This window comes from Erpetoichthys calabaricus, chromosome 18, assembly GCF_900747795.2.
Source record: "Erpetoichthys calabaricus chromosome 18, fErpCal1.3, whole genome shotgun sequence".
Classification (NCBI taxonomy): domain Eukaryota; kingdom Metazoa; phylum Chordata; class Cladistia; order Polypteriformes; family Polypteridae; genus Erpetoichthys; species Erpetoichthys calabaricus.
In genome coordinates, this window is record NC_041411.2 from 14,707,726 (window position 1) to 14,727,201 (window position 19,476).

Genomic DNA, 19,476 nt, shown 5'->3' on the forward strand with positions numbered 1-19,476 from the left:
GTAATTTATAGGTATCTGATTTTATGAGTACAGAAACTGACTGCTTTCATATGTGGTACTGAATTCTGTTTCAATTTCAGTTGCTCCTATCCAGTCTGTGTTTAGAAAGTCAGGTTGGATTATAGCTCAAGGAAGTAACTTGATTATATTATTGTTATCATGGAAAAAAAAAAAACAAATGATCAGTAGTAGAGGACAAAACAAAATTCTTTATACATTTTTGTCGTGGGTTTATTGGAGATTCATGTTTACACCTTAACTGTGTCATTATGTCATAATGCATGTCTAGCTCATATACTTCACATAAGCGGAATGTGTATGTAAATACTTGGGTCAAATGTAGACCATGTTAGGTAATCACCACAGACATCAGATTGGACTTGGTAGTGTAAACGCAGCCCAAAGGAGGTTACTGTCAGAATGGGCACCCAGTCATAAAAGCAACTGCTTCAAATTCCAAAATCTGTCAGGCAAGCAGTCAAACTGGGTGAACCTAGAAAAGGCACATTAAGCTGGCAGAGAGAGAGTGTTTAACCAAATCTTCTTGTTTTAAACTTTTTTTTTTTTTTTGTAACAGGTCTGGGTGAATGCAGCAGCTCAGATCTTCAACTCTATTGGCATCAGTTTTGGCCAAATGATCTCAATGGCAAGTTATAACAAATTTAACAACAACATTCTCAGGTACAGCCATCTCATGCCCATATCTACGGTACAAGCATACACCTTACTCTTTTGGTAGACCTTATATAGATACTTGGTGACAGGCTGTCCTACCAGATTTCACTCTCAGCTACTGAGGGCATTGGGTAAGGGTTATGCTGCCAGGACACTCCATAGACTTACTTCATTATAAATCAGTCATCACATCTCCTGGGAGCAGAAAATGACTGAATTCAGTTATAACATGAACAGAAGAGGGGCATCCTTCCAGAAAGAGTTTAGTAACCAATCCTGTTTTCTGAAGAAAACAATCCTAACTATTTGCCTCCATTTGACATATCATATGCTTCCTTCTCTCTTTACTTGTGCAGGGACACGCTGATTGTCTCCCTTACCAATTCTGCTACCAGTATCTTTGCTGGTTTTGTCATTTTCTCTGCTATTGGCTACATGGCGCACATTCATAATCTGCCAGTTGACAATATAGCTACTGACGGTAGGCCCTGCTTTTCATTTTTTTTGGGTGGTTGAATGCAGTGAAATTAAGCTTTTTTAGTCATTTCACCAATTAATAATCACTCAGTCAGCTTCACTGGTGGACTGAAGGTATTCATTTAGTCCACCAGTGAAAATGACTGGGTCATTAATGGAAGAAAATACTAGAATCATTTATTTCACTGCTTTGTGATATAGCAGTTAATGCAGTGTGCACTTGCGTGTGAATGCAGGGCATTTACAGTATATGGAAATCAAATAACAGTACTTAAGGTCATTGTTTAGTAAGGTGTTCTTGTGCACTGAGAATATGTAAATATGCATGTTATAATTAAATAGTTTATGCTGCTGTTTTATTTATCTTGAACTTATGTGGTGAAACATATTCTTCCCTCTTTCTGCCTATAGAGGGCAGTATGTGAACCATCAAATATATAGCAACAGTGCCAGTGCTAACAAGGATAAAACAGGGTTAAATGAGTTGAATGAACGCTTACTTTTACCTAACACCATGAGAGCCTGGCAGTTTTTTAACGCTGTTTTTCCTTTTTGTTAAAAGATTAGTAGCATTAAATGTGACAAAGAAAAGAAAATAATCCAAATCCTGAAATTTGATCTTAAGCATCACATTGCTGGCTTTTCTTTCTTTATCCCAGCATTGTGGGAGATAATAAATGCTCAAGGGGTACAAAAGAGGCACTCTTAAAGCTGTAAATTTGACCAAGCAGCATGAGGTGCGACAGCAGGTTTACAAAACCTTGTGTGCCACACGAAAGAAGCAACTTGGTTGTGTCTAACATTCTTTCATTCTCTTGTTTTTCTCACACCAGGTCCTGGCCTTGTCTTTGTTGTTTACCCAGAAGCCTTTACCACCATGCCATTGGCATCCATGTGGGCAGCCCTGTTTTTCTTTATGTTACTTTGTCTAGGAATAGACAGCCAGGTCAGCTGGTCTTTTGTTTTCCTTCATGCCATGCCATGCCATGTGACCCATTGTCTAAATGGTTTTGAACACTGGCAGTTTTACATCCCTTCCATGTCTTTCTAGTTTGCAATGGTCGAAGTGATGGTGACCAGTCTTATGGACAGTTTTGGAAAGAGTCTACTGAAAGTCCTCCGAAGGAAAGAGTTGCTGGTCTTGGTGGTGTGTTTTGTGGCCTTTGTTCTTGGGATACCCAATGTTGCAGAGGTGAGCTTCACAAAGTATCCATGCATCTGTCAGCAAACCTGTGCATTCTAGTGGAAACAAAGAGGGTTGTTTTTTTCAGGTGGGACACCTAAGGGCAACACCTAAGAAATGTTCCAATATATCCCACTGACAGTCAGTGTTGAGTCCAGGATATAAAGGTTTTTGACAGTAGACATATTATTTATACACTGATACATAACTTGAAAAAAGGCAGATCCATACTAATTAAAAGTGGTAATCCACAATGATTAAGCTGGTAACAAAAACAGCCAAAGAATTGCTCATTAAGTAACAGTTTGGTCTACACACAATGTTCCTTTCATTCCATTGGCGGACTCATTTTTCACTCTTTCTGTGAGGAAGAAGCCACCCAGTGCCTCTTTACTGCCATCATGTGGCATGTCAGCATTTTAATACTATGTTGAACCAATAAGACGGATGTGACATCAGATTTCATTTTATTTGTAACACATTGTGACATCCTGTATATACAGCAGAATGCACACTTAATGTACTGTATATGTATTATTGTATAGCACATTAGAGCTTCAACACCACAGTGACATGGATTCGGGTTTAGATTCTGGCTCCACTCACTGTCTTTGTAGTGTTTGCACTACATTCCTCCCATAGCCCAATTACTTGAAATTCTGAGCTGTCCTGGTTTGAATAACTGGGGGTAGGGGTTTTTTTTGGGGGGGCGGGGGGTGTTGTGATAGACTGGCACCCCATCCAGGGTTGGTTCTTTCCTTGATTCTGTGGATACATTGTAGGATAGAATCCTACTCCTCATTAGCCTGCACTGGAAAATCAGAAAATGGAATGATGAACTATAAAGATAAACTTCCTATTTGTGATTTGCCAGTACAGTTTTTCCTTTATTCTGTTTTTGTATTGGAAATTCTCTTTCGCTTTTTATTGAAAGTGAAATATCTTGAGGTTTCCTGTGTGTCTCACCCACAGGGAGGAATATATGTCTTCCAGCTCCTGGATCACTACACTGCTGTTGTCTCCCTCATGTTCCTAGCTTTCTTTGAAGTCACTGCAGTCTGCTGGATTTTTGGTACGATGGTTCTTCTTTTACTTTTTTATCACTAGGGGGCTCCGCCCCCTGCTCGCTTTGCTCGCTCACCCCCGGGTTTGGTTTACCAGATATACAATTTAAAGAGATTGTTATTTTCATGGTAATTGTTACATATGCATTATTTTCACTTTTACTTTAAACTTTTTGTAAAAACAATACTTGTCCTTTATTTCTGGCTATGGGCGTGGTTCCATCTCTTTCTCACAGGACGTATAATGCTGCTCGCGTTGTGAAGGGGGTGTGACTTAACGCACGCTAAGGAGATGCCATTGGATCATCTGCTGTCTTTTTGCTGCTTCTGTCACACTGCCTGTCGATCATTTTAAAGCCTGAACAGCAGCTGTCCTTTTGCCACTTCGTGTCACTGCCGCTCGTGTTGTGAAGGGGGGTTAGGGTGGTTGAACGCACGCAAGGAGAAGTGGTCGGATCATCTGCTGGCTTTGTGCTGCTGGCGAGCTGCGTGTTTTGCTTGTCACTTGTCATTGTTTTAAGAGTTGGGAGCAAGTTAAAGTGTCTCTTGCGGGACTTCAAATTGTCTTCTGAGAAGATCACGTCTCGTCTCCCTAGTCTCCCTCCCAAAGTTTTTTTTTATAATAGAGAGATGTAACAAAAATGTCTCTTCATAATCTACTTTCAAAATCTCAATATGCCAAAAACAAAGGTCTTTTCTGAAGAGGTAGGATGTTGTTTATTTATTTCATAAATAGCCCGTGGCTGGTGGCCTCGAAGTGAGTCACACTGCACGACTTTGAGTTGGGCAGCATGTCACATTTAACATTATTTATTGGAATTTGTATTTATTTATTGGAATTTTAAGCATTTAGCTCTGTGTTTTGACTTTGCTTTTCTGGATTCTGTTCTGGGAGTTGTTTGCACACACACTCCCACTTTTGCATGTGAGTCTGGTCAACACGTGTCTAACACTCCTTTAATATAATTATATATTATTCAAACTTATTTTCCTCTGTAAGGTGTGTCTCGCTTGTCCCATATTGTTAATGAGATGCTTGGAGCTCCACCTAACATTTTCTTCAAGGTCTGCTGGGCCGTGATTTCCCCACTACTGGTCATGGTAGGTATTACATACTAAAAAAAAAACAGTGTCTGTCCCTTATATTATAGCTTTAATTTTTTTAGACCAAAGCTTCTGTAAATCTAGGGCTTGGAAACCTAGATCCAAGTAATCAAACCATTCTGATTGTGTCTTTGGAAACTTTGTTATTTTTTAGATAAGTATTATGACTATTATTATAGAATGCCATTTTGTTTAATTAGCAATGCGTTAGTCTGTTCTTGTGGCCACATTGTTATCAGCAATGACACCCAGTGTTAGTCACATAACAGTAGTGGGTTTGTAATGTCAGCACTACGGCTCTATTTACGATGGCAATTAACCTAGTACGATATCCACATTTTTGCATAAAAGTCTTCTAAAACAAATCTGTAGCTAACAATATTTCTTTGCTAGGGTTGCTGTACTATGATTAAGACCTCTTGCTTTTTAAATTTTAGGACTTTGATTTTTTGAGCTTCTTTATTGTTTACATGCAATCTCTTTTAGACAAACAAAGGGTTTTAGCCAAAAAGTAATTTGAGTCAAAATAACGAATCACAATATTCACACCAAAATTCTAACAGCTAATGCTGTAACAAGTACCTGTAACTTTTTGAACCTATATGAATATTTTCCTTATGCATATAGGTATATGTTATTATCATTATTGGGCAAAAATCACTGAAACAATTTTATTCAAAATCAATAGACTTCTAGCACTAATAACTGCTCCTAGTTTCATACAGTGATTTGGTTTTTTTTAGGTATCATGCTCATGGGCTCTCATCTTGACTCACAGGAACATATCTCTTCAGAAGTGGTCAAATCATATTTGGGGATGTCTAAAACTTATAAATGTTGACCTTATCACAGTACTTTCTCTATAGACCTATGGTATATGTTGTTATCTTTACAGAGAAAAATTATTTTATAATACAGCTTCACATTTCATACAGACTAAGGGATTAATTTTAAATCATCACGTCTGCAAGCTCATTTTCTAGCACTAAGACATACAGTAAACACACACAACGTACCACAAGTGCTCAAATCTTGTTGATCGATGACTAAAATATGTAAATATGAAAAAGTTTTTTTTCCTTGTACATGTGAAGGATGGATTAGGGAAAGTAAATGTAACATGGGATCCCAGCACAGACAAACTTCCTATTCTATTTAGGTTTTAGAGTGTCATGGTGGGACAGTGAATTAGAACAGTTGAGGATATGGATCCTCATTTCCCATTGTGGAATTTGCAAATTCCCCCCTGTCTGTACAAATTTTGATACATTAATTGACAATTGTAAATGGGCCCTATGCCTTGCTCAAAGCGGGCTTCTACCCTAACCTGCTGCTGGGATTGGCTTCAAGCCCCTATGACCCTGAAGTCTGTTGTGTTGGTTTTAGAATGTTACATTTCATGTAAGTCATGCAAACCCCCCATTCCCCCGTTGAAACGTTTTGGCAGAAAAAGCTTCAGCATGAAGATATTCTCTCTTTTCTTTGAGCCTCAGTTTTGTCTCCCTATATATTTTGTTTTCAGCCATTACAATTTGTATGAGCCCACTGTAGTGAGATTATTCACAGCGTTTTTGAAATCAAGATACTTTCTCCTTCATGACACTGCCATCATGCTAAAACACATTCTTCATGGCAGTGTAATAGGTCACCTTCTTTTCACTTTTTTCCTTGAGTCATTACAAGCAGCCTGTTCCCCTTCTATGCTGTACAATTTCGCCAGCTATTCCCTGCCCCACATTATCACACCTCATGGTGAACACTTGATGACCAGCCCTTAACATGACGGCACATATTAGCAGGGCATACCCTCTTCATTTTATCCCTTCATCCCTACGTTTTTAAGCACTTTGACTTATTTAATCTTGCTCCAAGTTGTTTGCTCTCCTTTTCAGACAATCCTGATCTCCAGTGTAATACAGTACAGTCCAGCACGCTATGGAAAGGACTACACCTACCCAGGCTGGGCTGAAGTGCTGGGCTGGTTTATGTCCCTGAGCTCCATTATCTGGATCCCTCTTGGAGCAGTGCACACCCTCTACACTCTACCAGGATCTCTGCTGCAGGTGAGCCATCATTCAAAAGTAGTGGATTCTTTCTTTCACAGCCAGCCCTAAATGACCCCATCAAGAGTTTCTGAAACCCCTGTTTAGATTGTGCCTAAGGGTTTGGAGAATCTGTACAGGAGCCATTTCAAAGATTTTGAGCAATGCTAGCAATGTGTAATTTCAGAAATTGCACTTTATAGCCAACAAAATAAGCCTTAGTTTATCATTAATCAAATCTATGTTTGGACATAGTGTGACAAAAGAGACATAGACAAAAATGTAGGTGGACACAATTGGAGATAGGGACTGGGAAAGCTGGATATACTGATACTGAATGCCTAAATTTCTCAACCTGTAGATTCATTTTCATTCACATCTGTATTAATTTACTGCTTTATTTAAGCAGCTATTTATTTTTCTTTCTACTATGATGAAGTAAACCTGACATTTTGAAACTGGTACTGATCACAGATTCTGGATTTTACACCCACTTTAATTGTCCACAGGCATTTTAATATAATGACAATGCCCACTGCTGGTCACCTGATTGCTTGTATCACAAAACATGACGTTATCACAGTCCCACTATTTAAGATGCTGTTGCATTAACAATACTATCTTAGCTTTAGGATAATTCTAACAATTTCACAATTACTTTGATCAGTCATTGTACTGGTTAAGAACTCCAAGGTCTTCCAGTGAACTACAAGAATATGAGAGGGCACCTTATAAAGGATATTTACTGTACGCTGTTGTACTTTTGCTGCAGTCTTGACAAAGGCACTTGACTTTGAACTTGCGCTTATTCACAAAAGCATATTTCCTGCTCGTGTTCTCACAATGCCTGAAATTTTCTAATACAAAACTGATGGGCCATTTCAAAAACGGCCTCTTTGTTTTTATCAAATGCAAGTTATTTTCGCCTAAATTTCTTAATCATAACATAAAAGGAGTAGGCATTTTTAGAGATAAATAAAAACCAGTAATTACTAAAATACAAAATTTGTTATCTATACTAATTAATAAAAGGCAAAGCCCTCACTGACTCACTGACTGACTGACTGACTGACTGACTGACTCACTCACTCACTCATCACTAATTGTCCAACTTCCCGTGTAGGTGGAAGGCTAAAATCTGGCAGGCTGATTCCTTATAGCTTACTTACAAAAGTTAGGCAGGTTTCATTTCGAAATTCAACGCGTAATGGTCATAACTGGAACCTCTTTTTTGACAATATACTGTAATGGACGGCAGCTTGATGGCCGTGGGAGGCGGAGTTGAGTGTCATGTCATCACGCCTCCCACGTAATCACGTGAAAAGACTGTGAATGCAGTAGGGAGAAATGAAGTAAGAGCCGCAAACAGCGAAGAACAAAAAATTCATTAAACAATTGAGAAGGGAGCGAGTGAAGCATACAAGCATCTTCATAAGGGAAACAAAGCACCGTGTAAAACGTAAGTTTAAATTAAGTTTATTGAAACGCTCCCGTTAAGGATTGCAATAACATATTCGCGAGATAAAAGAACGTAGTAGGGAGAAATGAAGGAAGAGCCGCAAACAGCGAAGAGCAAAAAATTCATTAAACAATTGAGAAGGGAGCGAGTGAAGCATACAAGCATGTTCATAAGGGAAACAAAGCACGGTGTAAAACGTAAGTTTAAATGAAGTTTATAGAAACGCTCCCGCTGTGGATTGCAATAACATATTCGCGAGATAAAAGTTTAATGAGAAGACACGAGGTATAAACGAACCACACGCCGTGGCGCAACGTTAGGGGCAACAGTTTCAACCATTCTATGATCTGCTTCTCGCAACTGAAAGACGGCACATGGCGGATGTTAGCCGACTTGCTGACCGCAACGTTAGGGGCTTCAACTCTGGCGCTGACGATAGAGATTCGATTCCCGAGAGGGGATGCAGTGAGTGTGTATGCCTAATGAGCCCAGAATTAGGGAGAAACACGTGTCGCATACTCTTTGCATTATTTGAAAGTAAACTATTAAAACCATTCTATGATCAGCTTCTGGGAACAGAAAGAGGGTACGTGGCGGATGTAAGGCGACTTCCTGACCAACCACAAGCGTAACCTGGCAGGTAACCACCCATACAGTCAGATTGTGATTCAGAAAACGAATGCCATGAATGTAATTACCACGATCTACATACTGTCAAATAAACGAAACACACGCCGTAGCGCGACAGCTGTGAAAAGCGAGGTTCACAAAAAAACAGATCCTTAACAAATTGTTATTGGTATATTTTCGATCCGTTTAAAAAGGTTTTCTTTTCATCTTAAAAAATTAAAAGCAGTACTTCGCCGCAACGAAGCGCGAGAATTTGGCTATATATATCTGCTTCTCGCAAGTAAAAGAGGGCACGTGGCGGATTTTAGACGACTTCATGACCAAACATAAGTGTTACCTGCCAGGTAGGGTTACCACTTTTAATACAAAAAAATATGGGACGCATACTGCAGCGGGTGCCACATCTCAGTGCCAACAGTTTGCAGACTCTACTTAAAAGACCCGCCCTCCTCACTGGACAGTTAAAAAGACCAATCAAACTAACGATGACATCAAGTATTACCCAATCAAAAGTAGGAAAGGAGGCATCTTCATAAAATGCGTGTGGGATGATTTGCATGAGACGCTGCTTTAAAAAAAATGATAAAAAAATTACGGGACAAATCCCGTCCCGTATTGATTCAAAACGGGACGCGCAATTTCATTCTCAAATGCGGGACGATTCTGTATTTTAAAGGACGGGTGGCAACCCTACAGTGCCAGGTAACCACCCATACAATCAGATTGTGATTCAGACTAGGAATGCAATGAATGTAATTACCCCGATCTACATACAAGGCGAAAGTCTTGCAACATTCAAAGATGATGGTTTGGGATAAGTACACCATAGAACATAAAAGAGCTTATGAAGCCTTGAACTGAAAAAAGCAAGATCTCAGAGATCGTAAAAAAAAAATAGGAGGTAATGTCGTTTTACTCGCTGTAGATTTTAGTCAAACATTACCAGTTATTCCACGAGGGAGACCAGCAGATGAACTCAACGCGTGTTTAAAATCCATGCTTCTCCCACGCTCGGTTATATGTCGCGTGTTCTCGGGTAGGTACACCAAAAAATGTATACATTTAAGCATGTAATGGGCAAACAAAAAATGAGGTATACCCGAAGGCACTGCAGTAGTACCTAATGTAACTTTACTTCTTAAATGTTAATGTTTTACTGTTCAATAATTTATACGCTTCTTATATGTTGTTCAAATTCTTTTATCAAAATACCAGTGACAGCGCAATGAACGATAACATGGAGTGAATACACCATACGCATCCGCCCACGGGCGCCCTGGTGTGCGCAGATAGGAGTTGATTCTACAATAAAATAAAATAAAGATAAAAACCCAGGATTGTTTCCTGCCTTATGCCCTGTGTTGGCTGGGATTGGCTCCAGCAGACCCCCGTGACCCTGTGTTCGGATTCAGCGGGTTGGAAAATGGATGGATGGATGGATAAAAAGAGTAATACAATCATCACCCATAAAGCGGATAGTAGACGTGACGTTCTATATGTGTACCAGATTTCAAGTCAATAGGTGAAACGGTTTGCGAGCTACAGGTGATTTAAAATCCTGGACAGACAAACGAATAGCCACGGTAGCAAATTACAGAAGAAGATTTTACTGTTTAATAATTTATATTTATATGAAATGTGCTTCTTATATATTACTTCATATTCTCATATGATAATGATGTTAATGTTGTTTATATTGATTTCTATGTTATTAAAACTGCATGTATGTGTGTATATGTATGTGTATATATATATATATATATATATTTATATATATATATATATATGTGTGTGTATACATATATATGTGTATATATATATATATATATATATATATATATATATATATACATACATACTAGCAAAATACCTGCGCTTCGCAGCGGAGAAGTAGTGTGTTAAAGAGGTTATGAAAAAGAAAAGGAAACATTTTAAAAATAACGTAACATGATTGTCAATGTTATTGTGTTGTCATTGTTATGAGTGTTGCTGTCTTTTATATATATAATATACACACACACACATATAAACATATATATACATATACATATATATATACATTTCTACATATATATATACATATACACATCCACATATATATACATATATATATATATATATACACATCAACATATATATATATATACACACATATATACAGTATATACACATACAGATATATATATATATATATACACACACATATATATATATATAAACACATACAGATATATATATATATAAATATATATATATATATATATATATACAGACATATATATATATACACATACAGATATACTGTATATATATACACATACAGATATATATATATATACACATACAGATATATATATATATATATATATATATACACACACATATATATATATATACACATACAGATATATATATATATATATATATATATACACACACACACATATATATATATATACACATACAGATATATATATATATATATATACACACACATATATATATACACATACAGATATATATATATATAGCAAAATACCCGCGCTTCGCAGCGGAGAAGTAGTGTGTTAAAGAGGTTATGAAAAAGTTAAGGAAACATTTTAAAAATAACGTAACATGATTGTCAATGTAATTGTGTTGTCATTGTTATGAGTGTTGCTGTCATATATAATATATGTGTATGTGTATATGTATATATATATGACAGCAACACTTATAACAATGACAACACAATTACATTGACAATCATGTTACGTTATTTTTAAAATGTTTCCTTTACTTTTTCATAACCTCTTTAACACACTACTTCTCCTCTGCGAAGCGCGGGTATTTTGCTAGTCTATACTAATAAAAGGCAAAGCCCTCACTGACTCACTCATCACTAATTCTCCAACTTCCCGTGTAGGTAGAAGGCTGAAATTTGGTAGGCTCATTCCTTATAGCTTACTTACAAAAGTTAAGCATGTTTCATTTCTAAATTCTAGGCATACCGGTCATAACGGTCGACAACGTCCGCCATGTTAAACTTTCTTATTTATGGCCCCATCTTCACGAAATTTGGTAGGCGGCTTCCCTGCGCTAACCGAAACCGATGTATGTAATTATTTCAGTGGTATGATGCCACTGTCTGCTGCCATATTGAATTTTCCAACGGTCTTTGTTACTTATGGGCCCATCTTCAAGAAATTTGGTACGCGGGTTCCCAACGCTAACTGAATCCTACTTATGTACATATATACGTCCATAGCCTGCAGCTCAGTCGCCGTGTGAGGTGGAGTTGGGTCCCCCATCCCCACGCCTCCCACGTAGTTGGCTGCCTGCCTATATAAGGCCGTCCGTCGCTCCGGTCTCTTCATTCCCTTCCTTGCTTCGCCACGGTATTCACATCTCCCTGCTGATAACTGCAGCCTTTTTATTTAATCCATGGCTTCTCCGCTGTTTTATTGTTCATTTGTTACGATTATAGTTATTGTGTAGGTATTTTAGACTTAGTTTACATTGTTCAGGTACCCATTTCCTTTATCGTTCCAACCGTACCCCCATTAACATGTCTATCGAGGTGATCACCATCGATCAAAGAACTGTCACTTACCGAGTGGTCTCCATGCCCGGAGATGGCGACTGCCTTTTCCATTCTCTGTGTTACATATTGCACGGCCATATCAGGCTCACTCTTGATATCCGGAGGAACATTGTGTCTTATGTATTGAATGACTGGGACAGGTTCAAGGTGTGGACTGATGACGGTCCAGGAGATAATTATACTACACAGGAGCATTAGAAGAGTGAAATGCTTAAGCCCTTCACCTATGGTTCTGCATGTGAGTTGATGGCTGCTGCTGAATTGTTCGGTTGTCGCTTTCAAGTGTACCGAAATGGCCAAATATTTTACACCTTTGGACAACTGCCAATGCCTCTTACAAAGCCTTCTTCAAAATGTTTACCCCAATCTACGAAATCTCCATGAAAACGACGTGTCATGGTTGAGGGAGAGAGCTATCCTGACACCAAGAAATGACATGACTACGACTATAAACCACATTTTACTTCAAGAACTACCTTCACAACCGAAAACATATCAGTCTGTGGATTCAGTTGTAGAAGTGGAAGATGCGGTACATTATCCGGTAGAGTTTCTCCACACTCTGAATCCTCCAGGCACTCCTAAGCATAATCTAATTTTGAAGGTTGGGGCACCAATAATGTTACTGAGAAACTTACAGCCACCGAAACTTTGTAACGTCACGAGACTTCAGGTAACATTTCTGCAAAAGAACCTAATTGAGGCAACTATTTTTACTGGCAGTGGCTCAGGGGAGAGAGTTTTTATTCCTCGCATCACCGTTATACCCTCTGAACTCTCATTTCAATTCAAATGCCTCCAATTTCCAGTAAGGCTCTGCTTCGCAGTGACAATTAGTAAGTCTCAGGGACAGACCCTACAAAAGGTTGGAATTGATTTGAGGCAAGATTGCTTTTCACATGGCCAACTATACGTTGCATGCTCAAGAGTAAGCTCAGCGCACAGCTTGGTCATATTACAACCGGAGGGCCGAACTGACAACGTGGTATACAAACAGATCAAATAATTATTGGTATATTTTCCCTCAGTTTAAAAAGGTTTACTTTTCTTCTTAATAAAAATTTTAAGGCAGTACTTCGCCGCTGCGAAGTGCGGGTATTTTGCTAGTTATAGATATATTCGATAACAAGAGAAGCTGCTCACTACTCATTTGACTTATTACTTTTTAAATTAAGCACAAAATGATTATGCATTTCTAAAAATAAAAAATTAAAGTTAATTTTTAAAATGCTGAACTTAATCGCTGCTGACATTTTTTCCTTACTTGATCACATGAGCTACTTTGTTATCCACTGGATTCAGTTCTGAAGCATTCCCATCTGCAATTGTCACATTTAACATGAATGTAAATGCAAATACTTTTTCTATCCACATACAACAATCAAGTCAGCCGAAAAATAAAAAAAAAACTTTGTGTAGGGCGATGGCAGCAGTCAGGTACAATGCTGTACCTTTATTTTTAGTAATTTAGCGGTAGTTATTTTTCTGACTTACCTGGAAGTTTACTGCCGCCCCCCCCCCCCCCCTTTAGAACCACTGTTGTGCAGGTTTATAGAGTCACTACTGTCACATATGCAGAGCACAGTGAAGTTCATACTTGCATGTGTGACTTAACATGCCACATGTCACCAAGTCTCCAGCATCAAGATTACTATGAAGCAATGCAACTAATGAAAGGAAAGACTGATCTCTAACTGATCTAACTCTAACTTTCTCAGAATACCAAATACAAAATCATCTACAAAACAACTCCTCGTTAGAAACCCTTAAGTAAGACTGAGGAGAAGATCTTACACAATCACAAACTAGGAATGGAAAGACACTCTCCAAAGCATTCATCCTTCTGTTCTGCTAGATGGGATAAGAAACACATCAGATATGCAGTTTTATGTTTTCTAGTAAATGTATTGAAGTGTTAGTTTTGAATACATTCGTGTTTAACACTGAGCTAGAAAGTAACTATTGTCTTGAATTTTGGTCAGGGGTACACTGTACTGTGTACATGTCAAAATACCAAGCACTACCACTACCTCTATTACTATGACTTTCTAGTTTCGATTACACCAATGCCCTCATGTGGCCAAATATAAAATAGCAGCTTCTCTCAATACATGCTGCATGCAACCAGGGTTAATTAATGGGATGAAGAGACGGGAAAATGTTATTTTATAAAGCAACATTCCTCGGTCTATCTCACGTCAACCCTCCATGATTCCTGATGCTCTTTGACTAAACTGTGTCTTCATTTTTGCCCTTTCAGCGGCTGAAGCTGTCATTGTTGCCTTGTGATGAGTTCTTCGTTCCCCTGAAGATGCCCACATCCTCCAGTCAGTTGACAGCTTTGACAAAGCCACCTGAGAATACCCCTCTTACACTGCAGGAAAGCCCATTGTGAGTGACCCCTCTGGACAGAGTGCCCCACTCTACCATTCTTTTTCTTTTTTTCCTGAAATGGACATTTTTTTGTGTTAATTTTATTTTGAAAAGGGTTATCATGTGAAGGAGTGGGTAGATCTGATGTTGTGAAGAGGTGGAACAGACATACCTAACAGGGTGTGCTGAATTCCAGGCTTGGACCACACTGCTTCGCCAACTATAGGTGCTACTCTGTGTGCCACAGGTGACAGCATTCCATCCCCAAAGTCCTCAGCAAGTAGTATGCCAAGCCTTGTCTCGGTCCACTGTAAAATGGCAGAGCTGACTGGAAAATGAATTAAATTTGCATCAGCCTTCCAAGGCCTGTCTCATTGAACCCACCCAATCTGATGGCTAGTGACCAATCACTCTCTCTCTCTTTCAATGGGAACCTTACTACAGTGAACGCCATCCCAAGATACAACAGTTGTGTTTGTATTGCTACAGTCGGAGCACAGAAGTTGACAGCATTGAGTCAAAGGTGGGGTCTGAACTGGCAGCTTTTTGTTAATATTGTTTAGTTATGTTTGTCTGATGTCTTTATCCAATGTGACTTACAGAATTAGGCTAGACAAATGTTGTACAGTCCAGTACCTTAGCCAGTAAGCTGCACTAATTTTAGAATTTACCAAAAATAATTATAATAACAAAAAAGAACAGCATGCCATTAGCAGTAGCTGCGCGTAGGACTCAGATGCACTGCCTTTGCAGCTACTCATGCATATAATATTTTATTTCCCAGCTCTGGGCTAAATGAGTGATTACTCATTATCTCTTAACATGAATATATAGAATGTCTGCTTAGTCCAATTCATTATCACAGGAGTCAAGAGTCTATCATGGCAGTGCTGGTGCAAGGCAGACACACTCCAATAGTCACATTCATATACAAACAACACACATTACTTTGGGGATGACACATGGAGAATATGCAAATCTACATGGACAAGGTACTGGAACCTAGGACCACTGTACCACTAAATCCTGAAAATAAAAAAAAAATAAAAAATAGCACCACATACCAGCCCATTATTAGAGCTTTACTGTCAGGTGACTACAGAGCCAATAGTGTTATTAGTGATTTGGGAGAAAATGTGTTTTCTATGAGTTCTACCATCTTTAGGAAAGCATCACTTTATCACCACCATTCCAGTCATATGACAACATCCATATCTAACCTGTTTGTCCTGTTGAGGAAAACAGATAAAAATAAATACACTACAATTCTTTATATAAAGTGACAACTTTTCAATATTAAAGGAAGACATAGCGTGACAAGACATCTCTAAAAGCACAATACACTGGGAAGGTGGTTAGTAATCTGGAAAGGACACTAGGAGGCCTACAGCATCTCAAAAAAAAGTACAGCCTTGCTTGACTTAAGATGTGCGTGACCGTAGCTGCTTCCAGAAAGAGTGCAAAGGAGAGATAGCAAATGTTGGAAAAACAAGAACCTCAGATCAAACCTCCACTATGGTTTGCAAGCATCTACAGGCTGATAAGACAAACTTTGTTTTTTATCCTTTATGCTTAACCGAAGTACATTACATTACATATCCTAAAATCATGGCTATGAGAGAGTCAAGATAGGGAGGAGCTGCTTATGTTCAGGAGTTGCAAGACTAGAGAAGACAGACTGAAGGGGAAAAAAGGGAAACGTTAAGAGTTTTAAAAATGTATTTACCTTTCTTTACATTTTTCCCTCTAGTGGATATTATTATATAGTAAAAGTAAAGTCATCTATAGTAATAATGTTCCTCTTGGCTTCATACTTACATTTTCATGTGGTTTTAAAGCAGTTTAACACTATTTAAATATTTAAATTTAGTAGGACAAAATTCTTAAACCGTTCTTATTTTCATTTGTATTCATGTTATTTATGTTATATGACTGACACCTTTTTCCATGGTGACTTACAACATTTGAGATTGAATTGGTTTACATTTCTTTTGCCTTTACTATTTGAGCAGGGGCAGGTGTAGTTAGTAGCAGAATTTGAACTTGAGCCTCAGGGTTTAAGTCCAAAGCCTTTACCACTACACCACACTGCCTGCCTTTGCAATGTATTGTGTGCATGTTAGTGCAGTGGAGCAGCATCAGAGCATTGGGTTAAAACCCGGGGCCACCTGTAGTTTTCTGCACTTTACATGTTCTTCCAGTGTCTGTGTAGGATTTTTCCTTCCCTGAGTAAATTGACTGTCCTGCCAAGTTCCATAAATGTACTTGTTAGGTTAACTGGTAACTCTAATTATCCCCACATAAGTTACCATGAGTGTGCCCTGTAATGGACTGACATCCTGCTCAGAGCTGGTTACCACCGTGCACACAATCCTGCCTGACTTTGCACTGGATTAAGTGGATTTAGTAACAAATGAAGGGCTGGATGGTGATCACAACAATTAATATCTCCACATTCTGTCTATTTTGTGCCTTAGTATCCTTCTTGTCATTGATACCAAAAGCCTTGAGATAACCAGTCAATTTCTGTCACCTATTTACTTCTTACAATGCAGTGATACTTCTAAGCAGAAATGCATAGGGACCTTGACTTGTTATTATCATGACTAATAAAAAGGAGACCTTTTGTATTTTTGGAATTGTTGATTTCAATTTCCTTATTATTTTTATTTGGTTATTTTATACATTATTAGGTTTAGTTTATACATATCTAAAACCACTGTATAAGTCAATGAATAATAATAAAGTACAAACATGATTATGGTAGATGAAACAAAGAAAGGGCCAAGACCCATTAGGCACCATAAATATATAAAATTGTTTAAAATGTAAAATGAGTGGTTAGGATAAAACTGAAGGAAGCTTATTACTGCTAACTGTTCCACCATAAAGATGTAAATTACAAGGCGCTGAACATTAAACGTCTTCCCAAAATGATAGCAACAGGATCCTGCCATAGGCAGGATGGCTAGACACCACAGGTCACACACACCAGGTTATCTTTTGAAAAGATTAGCTCAATTTGGCCTATAGTGCAGTACCAGATTTATCAAACTACAAAAAATCTTGAATTTCACAATCAAAAGTAATCTTATTACCAGTGTTTCTCAAGGTGCTTCTGATTGCACTGCTGGGATTGGCATTGTATCAAATCAAGCAGCAGGTGGCACTGCAACACAAGCAATTGAGAAGGCCTTGACTTAGAATAACCACAGTATGGTATGAAGTGTATTAAACATTCATAATGGAGGCAGGTTAAAGATGACGAGAATCGTCCATAAACTGAGAAAAGGCTAGTCAAATAAAGCACACAGTAGGATCTGCAAAACATCATGCTTACCTAATTAGACATTAACCACAAAACTGACAGGCCTTATAATAGCTGACATTAATGAAGAAGAAACTTAACAAAAGCTTAACATTTATACTCTGCCTGATATGGTTGGCAGTAATACTACAAACAATGATTATATTAGCTTTGGAATATTGCCTCTGCAAATGCTCTGCACTGAACAAACGCCAAATGCACAGTACACTAAACACAGTGAGTCAAGAAAGAAAGAAAGAAAGAAAGAAAGAAAGAAAGAAAGAAAGAAAGAAAGAAAGAAAGAAAGAAAGAAAGAAAGAAAGAAAGAAAAAGAAATGAACAAACAAGTGTAGTGCCTTTCCAAAGTGAACAGCAACAACCTAAGGTACTTTACACAAATATGTAGTACAAAACGTATACATTTTAATAAAGTGCATCCTGGCAGGTTAAGTGACTTGTTCAGCGCTCAGAGATGAACTTGCAAACTTGGGGTTTACAGCAAAACACTTTCTATTAAATAAAATAAAGTCCTGCATTTGAATCGGTTCCTGTTTATCATAGCTCCATAGAGTAGCAACATGCTGCTTGTTGGTCAGGCATACAAGTAAGAATTTCCCTGTATGCTGTAAACCTAAGATTAGTTATACTACAACTTGTACTACTTCTGCTTTAGCTGCTACATCACATTACTAACCAATAATAATAATAATAATAACAGTGCACCAAAGCCATCAAGACAAGAATTAAAAATTCTGGAGAGGACAGTAAGCTCCAGCTCTACAAGCATATGAAGGAGGCCACAGACAACTTAATCCACCTGTAGTATAAAATAATAATAAAATAATAAATTTTATTTATATAGTGCCTTTCCCATACTCATGTCTAGCAAGACTTCACATACCAACAAAAAGGAGAAACACAAAAAAATGGCAAAAATGCTAAAATGGAATGTTGGTAAGAAACAGAATTTCCCAACTGCTGATAAGTGGTAGGAACACAAAGTGGTAGAACTGCTGCAGAAGGATGAGATCAGATTTTTCTGATACTGCATGAGCCAGACATAAACATTTGGAGGGGATTGAAAAGAAAGAAACAGAATTTCCAAAGAAACAGAAACAGATTGCCAAATTGAAAAATGGGGAGTGGTTATTGGAGGAAGCAGCCACAGTGGTACCAATAATAATCAGAGCCCTGGGCACAGTTCTCAGAGACATCAACAGGATGCTGGGGCTGGATCAGATAACACAAAGCCTCCTGAAGAAGACAACGCTTCTAGGCAGAGCACATACATACCCTGTGCAAACACCTCTGATACTTCTAAGTGCCAAGACTCAACCTACGGTGGCACCAAAAATACTTGTCAGGGTATAAGATGAACAGAGATAATCTGAGATAGTATTAATAATATTGCTGGCCAATAATGCTAATATCAAACAATAAAAGGTTCTCCATTTTTTCCATGACAATTTTAAACTCCCCCTACATGAGTTCATGAAGGCACCCTACTGTAGAATGATGTCCTGTCTAGGGTTGCTTCATGATTACCACTCAGAGCTGTCAGGATAAGTCCTAACCCACA

The 19,476-nt window shown here is 38.1% G+C and overlaps 1 protein-coding gene across 4 annotated transcripts in view; it reads left to right on the forward strand.

Annotated features, from left to right (window-relative positions):
- si:ch211-225b11.1 (uncharacterized protein LOC561694 homolog) overlaps window positions 1-17,066 on the forward strand; it is a 39,396-nt gene extending 22,330 nt beyond the window's left edge. For all 4 annotated transcript variants that reach the window (XM_028824449.2, XM_028824451.2, XM_051921373.1 and 1 more), the window contains 8 exons: window positions 578-681; window positions 1,032-1,156; window positions 1,986-2,098; window positions 2,204-2,344; window positions 3,308-3,407; window positions 4,400-4,500; window positions 6,396-6,566; window positions 14,478-17,066. In XM_028824449.2, the coding sequence (XP_028680282.1) occupies window positions 578-681; window positions 1,032-1,156; window positions 1,986-2,098; window positions 2,204-2,344; window positions 3,308-3,407; window positions 4,400-4,500; window positions 6,396-6,566; window positions 14,478-14,612 (990 nt within the window). In that variant the 3' untranslated portion in view covers window positions 14,613-17,066. The remainder of the gene's footprint in view (window positions 1-577; window positions 682-1,031; window positions 1,157-1,985; window positions 2,099-2,203; window positions 2,345-3,307; window positions 3,408-4,399; window positions 4,501-6,395; window positions 6,567-14,477) is intronic.
- Window positions 17,067-19,476: the final 2,410 nt, after the last annotated feature.